This window comes from Azolla caroliniana, unplaced genomic scaffold, assembly GCF_043228905.1.
Source record: "Azolla caroliniana isolate FFs.n. ecotype wild unplaced genomic scaffold, voAzoCaro1.0.p SCAF_14, whole genome shotgun sequence".
Classification (NCBI taxonomy): Eukaryota; Viridiplantae; Streptophyta; class Polypodiopsida; order Salviniales; family Salviniaceae; genus Azolla; species Azolla caroliniana.
In genome coordinates, this window is record NW_028230449.1 from 2,171,209 (window position 1) to 2,179,501 (window position 8,293).

An 8,293-nucleotide genomic window follows, 5' to 3' on the forward strand; every position below is an offset into this window, starting at 1 on the left:
AAAAGAAGATTTAAAAACCTGTTTCTGAATTTAATTTTTCTTGATCTTCTGTGAGTTTGGTTGATACACTTGTGGTTGAGTGGAAGAGCAAAGATCATACACTAGTGGTCAAGCAAAGGTGATAAATTTGTTTGTGGTTGAATAGACAACCTATGGTATATGTACCATTGGCATCAACAATATTCACCATCTAACAGGAATTTCATTTCATGGAGCTCGCGCAAATAGCAACATAGACACTTGCTCTAATCCTCCATCTCTGGATTGTACGCAAGCGGCATGTGGTAGCTCAAATAGAGTAGGTGATAAAAGGGCATAATTGTTTTGACTCATGAGGAGTTTATAAACATATGGTACATGTTCTATTCTCAAAAATGTTCACCATCTTGCTGGAAAAGTTTCTGTCTGTCGTCAATCTACATCTTTCTTTTGTCGTATGATCAGTTCTGAACTATATCTTAAGTCATGTGATAAATGTGAACTCATGCCTTTCAATTGTGAAATGACTATCGTAATTGGGCATACTTGAATGGATAACACATATCAACCAAAAGGTAAAAGATCAGTGTAAACGTGTGAGAATGATTTATCAATCGTGTGAGTTTAACTTTGATATGATTCCAATTGCATAATGTGATGAGATTCACATACATGGATCCGTTATCATGATACATGGTGCAAAATTTCATGCTTATATGTTTATTTTTTGTATCCTTGTTCTTTAATAGCCCATCTATGTCTTGTGTTATTGTCGCTAAATAGCTCATCAATGTTTTGCTCAACACTTGTGGTTTGTCTGCACAGGGGTATTTCTAAATGCCATTTCGTTCAGCTTGTGAGTTAGAAAGATTTTATTATTATTGGTGGACATCGTCATATTGAAGAACCTTTTGAGGATGACTTCACCAGGAAGAGGGAATGAGTTTGCCTTTGACTTCTATCAACAAGCCCTCCGTTTGGCACGCAGAGTTGGCTCAAGCAACATTTATGGTTTTGGGTCTTTATGGAATGGTGGTGAAAGTAGTGATGAAGAGAATGACTTAGCTTTACATGGATCGGGTGATTCCAGTGATGAAGGTGATGACGCAAATGGGAATTCAGGTATCGAACGTGAGCTTAACAGTTGTGAGGAGGGGAAACATAAGAAACCAGAAATTGGCACAAAGAAAGTGAGTCCTCACAAATTGTCAGCTAAGGGTGTAGATTTATCCTTGGATTCTTCTATTGCACATTTGACAAAGACTTTGTCTGCACCGGGTCAAGGTTATCGTTGTCATGTGAAGAATGGGATGGTGCACACCGTGATAATGCTTCATGGAAGGGAAACAAATACATCAAAACGAGGGAGATGGTCAAGGGCTGAATGTTGCCATATGGCGGCAAGATATTTACCTGTCGATAGTCCAAAGATTATTGATCAGATGGATAGTAGGGTTTATGTTGGAAAGTTTTCATCAGATGGATCCCTTTTTGTGGGTGGATTTCAGGTGTGTCATTCTTCGTCAAATGTTTTATGTAAAGCAACCTACTTTTCTCCTTAATTCTGTACTATGTCTCAAACGATAGAACATTTTTATTGCTAGGATCGCCACATACGCGTCTATAATACTAATCAGGGCTGGAGCATCAAGAAAGACATACTTGCCCGCCAATTGCAGTGGACAGTCACTGATACCGCATTATCACACGATCAGCGTTTTCTTGTGAGGTTTCTTTTATAATGTTGATAGTGCATACATAGGGTGTATGCATAAATACCAAAGTATAATTGCATGCCTTTGTGAGGAACATGTACATTCATACATCATACATCAGCGATTTCTTGTGAGGTTTCTTTTATAATGTTGATAGTGCATACAAAGGGTGTATGTGAATACCAAAGTCTAAATGCATGCCTTTGTGAGGAACATGTACATTCCTACATCAGGTTACTTGTCTTCTCAATTTGGATGCAGGAGTCTGGTTGACCATAATATAGGTTCCAGTTATTGTTGACATAATTTTATTCAAAATAAGTTCTCATATGTTCATTTTGATATATCTGTCGAGTTTCTTTGAAATATTCTATTGCTAACCTTTTAACTTACAATAGAATGGCCAAATGACATCCCCAAATCACACACACATATTGCATGTCTAATGAATTCCTCTTGGTTCCCTTTTGTGTACAGATTTATTCAACAATGTCACCTATCGTTCATCTAGTGAATATCGAAAATGAAAGTGGTGTTGAGTCTCTTGCAAATATCACGGTACGATGATTTTCATTTTATTTCTTCCTTAAATTTCATTGTAATCAAGCCACAAGGATGATTGTTCTTCTTCACAGGAACAAAAGATTAGGGCTTGTACAAAACAATACACTTTTTTAGAATTTAGAATATTAAAGGAAATCTCAACATGGGCTTATATATTTCATCAACCTACATACACATAGTAAAGGGCAATATAACTGAACTACTCACCTCTAACCTGGAAAAATAGAAAAGAAACCTACCAGGATGAGTGAGTTAAGAAGAAAGTTTCCAAAAAATGTGACTGGTAAGAGTTTGAACAGGTAAAAGGCTTTAACAAAATCAATATAACGATTATTTCATGGTAAGGACAAGTCTGCTATTGGTGGTGGCGATCCTTTTCTAACCACTCAAAACCCATACAGGAAATCCACAATGGCCTTGATTTCTCAACAAATCCATTGAGCGAAGATTCACCAAGTTTGTATTCAGTTCAGTTCTCGAAAGATGGCCGGGAAATAGTAGCTGGGAGTAACAGGAAATCTATATACGTATATGATTTGGAGGCCAATCGAATAAGTTTATGCTTACAAGCTCACAATGTATGATGATATTATTGTTTCGATTCTTCATTTCATGCAATGATATGTCAAGATAAAACATTGGTTTGCATTTAAAGCTGACATATATTTATATACATTTTGCGTGGTTTGCAGGATGATGTAAACTCTGTAACATATGCAGATGAAACGTCTCACCTTATAATCTCAGGGAGTGATGATCATACATGCAAGGCAAGTTGTCCTATATGCATTTTGCTCAAATCTCTCTCTCTCTCTCTCTCTCTCTCTCTCTCTCTCTCCCCATACCATAGGACATAATTGTGTGATATTTTTAACATTTTGTTTTATGTGAGTTTTAGGCTTTTCCAAACTGGGTTGTAGTTAATGTTTCTAGTGAAAAAAATAGGAATCCCTTTATCTCTGTTTATTTTCTTCCTTGAATATCCATGCAATGATTTCAATAATATATGATGCAATATTTCTATCATTATCTCTCCCTCTCTCTTGCTGGTTGTTGGGTTGGTCGTTTACACCATATCATCAAAGTCATGAGGTTGAAAGAATTGAGTTCATTCTTGCCATGGGCTAGCCCTTGTCTTATAGATCACAATTGGTCTCCCGTGAACATTAAAAGATATCTATCTATCAATAATAGCTCGCAATGACTTCTACACTTCGTCTACTCTCTTGAAATGTGAAGGTTGGTTTGTTTGTTTTTTTAGAAACTCTGGTCGTTTTTTTATTTTGTAGGTCTGGGACAGGAGGTGCTTGATGTCAAAAAGCCAGCCAGCGGGAAAACTTGTGGGGCACTTGGAGGGCATAACATTTATCGATAGCCGTGGAGATGGCAGATATTTTATCTCCAATAGTAAAGATCAAACAATCAAACTTTGGGACATCAGGACGATGTCGACCACTACTTCATTAAGGTATATGTGTATATGATGTGGATAAATTGGAGCTATGGAAAAAATCTGAAATACAAGCCTAATTATTTATTTTTCCTCAATGCATCACTTTTTCTTTAATTTCCCAAATGCGCCAAAGGTCTCCGTATTTCCCCAAATACTCCTGTTTTTCATTGTTTCCCCAAAATGCCCAGATCAACCCCATCTTCAGTAATGGTCTACTTGTCGCATTTGTCCCAAATATATAATGCTAAATTATATGAGGAATTCATCCCTTATTTGTAGATTTTGGGAATTCACTGGGGTTCAAGGGTATTTTACGGTGTTTTTCTATTTGAATCATTACGTAACATCCGATTGTATGTTGTGTTAACATCATGCTTCATAGTTCTTGATTCAAACTTGGATTATGTAGGTAGTGCTAAAATTAGATTAGAGAGATCAAGTGATTATTTTATATTGCCTCGAAAGGAAGCAGAGAATGTGACAATTGTTGTGAATTCCTCATGTTTGCAGCAAGATGAAAGGAAAGAAAATACGATCGTATAACTGGGATTATAGATGGATGGATTATCCAGGAGTTGGTTTAAATATCAAGCACCCGTGTGATCAATCTCTCATGACATACAAAGGTCATCATGTTTTGCGTACACTCATCCGTTGCTACTTTTCACCAGTATTCACGTAAGTTTGATGCATTGCAGAATTCTTCGAGCATTGTTTCCCTTATAGTTTACATTAATTTTCCTTTTTCTTTTCTCATTAAAAGTTTTCTTAATTTTTTTGTTCTTATGAAGACACTGATATAATTCCTTCCTAATAGAGTTTCTCTTGTTGAATTTATCTGTCAGAACTGGGCAGAAGTATATATATACCGGATCACATGATGCATGTGTATACATATATGATCTGGTACGGATAATTGTACTAATCCATTGTTATTTGCTTGTAAAATGATAATTTAGGATTTAGGCAAAAAATCTACGTTAGAGATTCAAGTAATGATCTTTATATATCAAGCTAGTAAAGATTTTTGTATCGTATGCCCTGTGAGATACGTGCATACCATGGATTCTATGTAACGATTAATTTCTATGCACTTCATGATTATCAGTGAAAGATTCAAGTAATCATCGTTACTTATCGAGCTATTTAACATCTTTGAAATTATCGTATGGCCTGTGAGACACATGAATACCATGGATTCTATTAACGATTAATTTCTTTGCGCTTCATGATCATCAGGTGACTGGCCAAGTTGTCGGGAAGCTTGCTGGCTTTCATCAGTCGACTATTCGGGACTGCAGCTGGCATCCTCTTCGTCCAAACCTTGTGAGCTCTTCATGGGATGGGAAAATACTGGAATGGGAGCATCTTCATGGAGACAAGGACGACAAAAGGTATGTTCGCCGGAAACAAGGTGCATATTCGATGTACTCGGAAATGGATGAATACATGAGCGATTGATCAAATGTTTGGTAAAAAAACCCAAGCAAGAATTTTAGATTGATTCATGTTTAAAATGTTCATATCATTACCAAACTTCTGTTGATTTTGGAATAAAATGTAAAGCTGTCTATCGTTTATTGTATTATATAACTGGACAACTTTTATTGCCTATTTTTTAGAGTATTTTGTATTTTGTAAAAAATTGGAATGCTCATTGCTGCTCCTGTGCTCATTATATATATATATATATACTTTCCTGAAGTCGACCACAAGGAAACAATTTGTCCATACTACTGTACTGAAAATCTTTTCTGCAGATCTTGTGGCAAGATAAATCCTCTTTAAGGTGTTTTAGGACTAGTTTATGTAAAGCACTTTGCCAAATTAGGTAGTTTATGTAAAGCAATTGCCCAAATTAGGTTTTCCTTTCAATTGGTGTATTGATTATTGTACTCCATGGAGAATAACAATTCCAAGACACTAGTTGTTCTCTAGAATCCAGTACCATATACACTATATTATATGGTGCGGAGAATAGAGCTCTAGCTCCTTGAGCAAAACCCCATTTAAAGGGTGACAAATTTATCTTACTTACCATCAATATCTAAATGCTCCTATCTCGCACAATTGCTTCAAGTTTGAACTCCCACCATGTTGTCTTTAGGAGCATTATTATGCCCTCTATCGAAGCATGTGTGTGGCATTCAGAAACATAGATAAGAACGTGGTTTTGGACTGATAATTATGATCCTAGCAAGATTTTCCCTTGACTTCAGCCCAACTCCAATTTTTCAAATCATCCCAATCGCCCATGAGACCTAATGGTATTCTCATCCTTTAGAAGGGTTTCCAAATCCCTCCTAATCTTGAACCTTATCAAGTCTTAAGAAGAGGATTGTTGAGTGTCAGGAGATTTCCGAACAATTGCCCAAATTTGCTAAGTAGTTTCATCATCGTCAATTTCTCAAAGTCAAGATGAGTAATTATTGACTTCGATATTACAAATGAACACCTTAAGCAACAACTGCTTGAATGTTAAGCAAGTGGTATGGGTAGTGTGTAACTCCCTAATGTGGCTTTGTAGAGTGGTCAACATCACTCAATCAAAGCAACTAATTCTGCTCGGATCATGGTCTCACATTTGTTGCATCTCACCTTTGTTAATGTAAAGAGCTTCATGATGATCCTTCCATGGATATCATCTCTGTGTGATGCCTCTTCATGCTTGGTTCACAAAAATATATTGCAAAGTATCACAATACACACGTGTTAAGCCAAAACATCAAGGGTTCTGAACCAAGAGATGTTTAGGTTTCATGAGGAAACTCCTGAAGATGATGTGATGAGGTGAATCTAATTTTGTAGACATGATTACAAAGCTATTAAAGAGAGTAAAATTCAAATAAACTAGATGATCAAACACCCAAAGCTACCCCGATTACAACATTAGAGGCAATCTACTATAAGAATGAAATTTAGAAACAATGTTATTAACTTAACAACTTGGATACAGGAAAGAAGCCCTAAAGTAGATAAACTTTTAGTAATTTGCTACTAAGATAGCTTGGACACTTTTGCCCTTAACGTGACGTTGAGCTTGTGCTTTGATGTTGAAACATAATCATTAGTACTTAGTCCAATAGGATTAGCACACCCTTGCTTCTTAGTTGATTTTGCCGTACTTGAGAAGAAACTATAAAAATACGACAACATCCTCTTTTATAGTTTTTCTCCCTCATGAGGTTTTTTCATGCTCACTTCCTATATTTCAAACACTCTTTTCCTTTCAGTTTTGGAATAAAGCATGTCCATGAAGGTTATTTGAGGCATGCCACAAAGGGTATTATGAGAAATTTGTTAACTATTTGAGACATTTTTTGCAAATTCTCGAATTGCCCACCTTTCTTTACCACCCTTCAATCGCTTGTGTCGCTATAATTGTCTACATGTGCTAAATGCACCACACCAAGTATTCACTCACTAAGAGATCGGCACAATTTGCATTTGAAGGACAATACTTCAACTTTGCCTTCTCAAGTAAATCAAGTTCTCATTTAACATGTTATTGGAGCTTAAAACTTCTTTGTATCATAAGAAGTAATATATTCTTTTCACGACAAGCAATTGTGGCTATCACAATAAAATGTGTCAAGCATAATCTAACTAACACCTTGTAATTCATTTTTGCTAAGGACAACAAGACACCCGAACACTTTTTGCAAGTTCAAGAAAAGATTTGGAACCTTAAGGAGATACAAAATTAAGAAGTAGCCAATATATTCTTTGACCTTTATCCTAGCCAAAATCACACTATCCAACGAGGTTTTTTCATAGGACAAATTTGGTTTCATATCCAAACACACTTCAGCTACCTTAAGAGCATTCGTTTCAACTTGCTAATGATAATTCGCTAAACTCATTGTGAACTTTAACAAACGTAGAAGAAAAATATTGATATCGTTTTAATGAAAGACATTAAGAAGTGGTTTAAAAAGTTAGATGGACATCATGTACTTGATGATTCATGGAGAAACTCTTCAATGGAAAAGGTTTTTCTAAAACACCAAAATATCATGAATTCGGAAAACGAAAGAGTTGTTGCTAAGGACTTGCGAGTCATTACACTTCCCAAGCTTTTCTATACGAAAAGCTTTATGTAATAATAGTGTAGGAAATTATGCTTAACATTGGAAGATTCTTTGTCCAAACAAGTAAGAAAAGGCCTTACACAAAATGAACTTCAAAACTCAGTTTTGTGACTTTTCCAACTAGAATCTCTCTCTCAAGCTCATGATCATCATCTTGTATCGTCTCATTATCTACTTAATTGAAAGTGTTGTTTAAATTCCTTTCTAAGAGTTGTCCATTCTCCAATTAATTAAACATTGGTTGCTAAGTTTTGTTGTCAATTGAGCACTATTGTACTTAGTTAATATTGCGCCCAAAGCTTAGAAGCCATTGATGGCCTCTTCCACTGTCTTGTCTACAATAAGGAATACTTTGATACAATCATGATAAATGACCTCTACCAAAAAACAACCACTAGTTGAGTAAAGGTCTAGCTTGGAAGAGTGTAGCTTGCAATGAAGAGGAATGCCATCAATCATGAGCTATCTCGCTTGGAGTGCAACAATATCTA

General features: G+C 35.9%; 1 protein-coding gene across 1 annotated transcript; it reads left to right on the forward strand.

Annotated features, from left to right (window-relative positions):
• The first annotated feature begins 804 nt into the window (after positions 1-804).
• LOC147855149 (LEC14B protein-like) lies at positions 805-5,325 on the forward strand. The gene is made up of 9 exons (XM_087330313.1): positions 805-1,487; positions 1,584-1,703; positions 2,172-2,252; positions 2,660-2,836; positions 2,951-3,028; positions 3,548-3,726; positions 4,222-4,389; positions 4,557-4,617; positions 4,951-5,325. Exons 1-9 carry the CDS (start codon positions 897-899, stop codon positions 5,170-5,172), a joined length of 1,677 nt encoding a protein of 558 aa, XP_087186439.1. The 5' UTR covers positions 805-896; the 3' UTR covers positions 5,173-5,325.
• Positions 5,326-8,293: the final 2,968 nt, after the last annotated feature.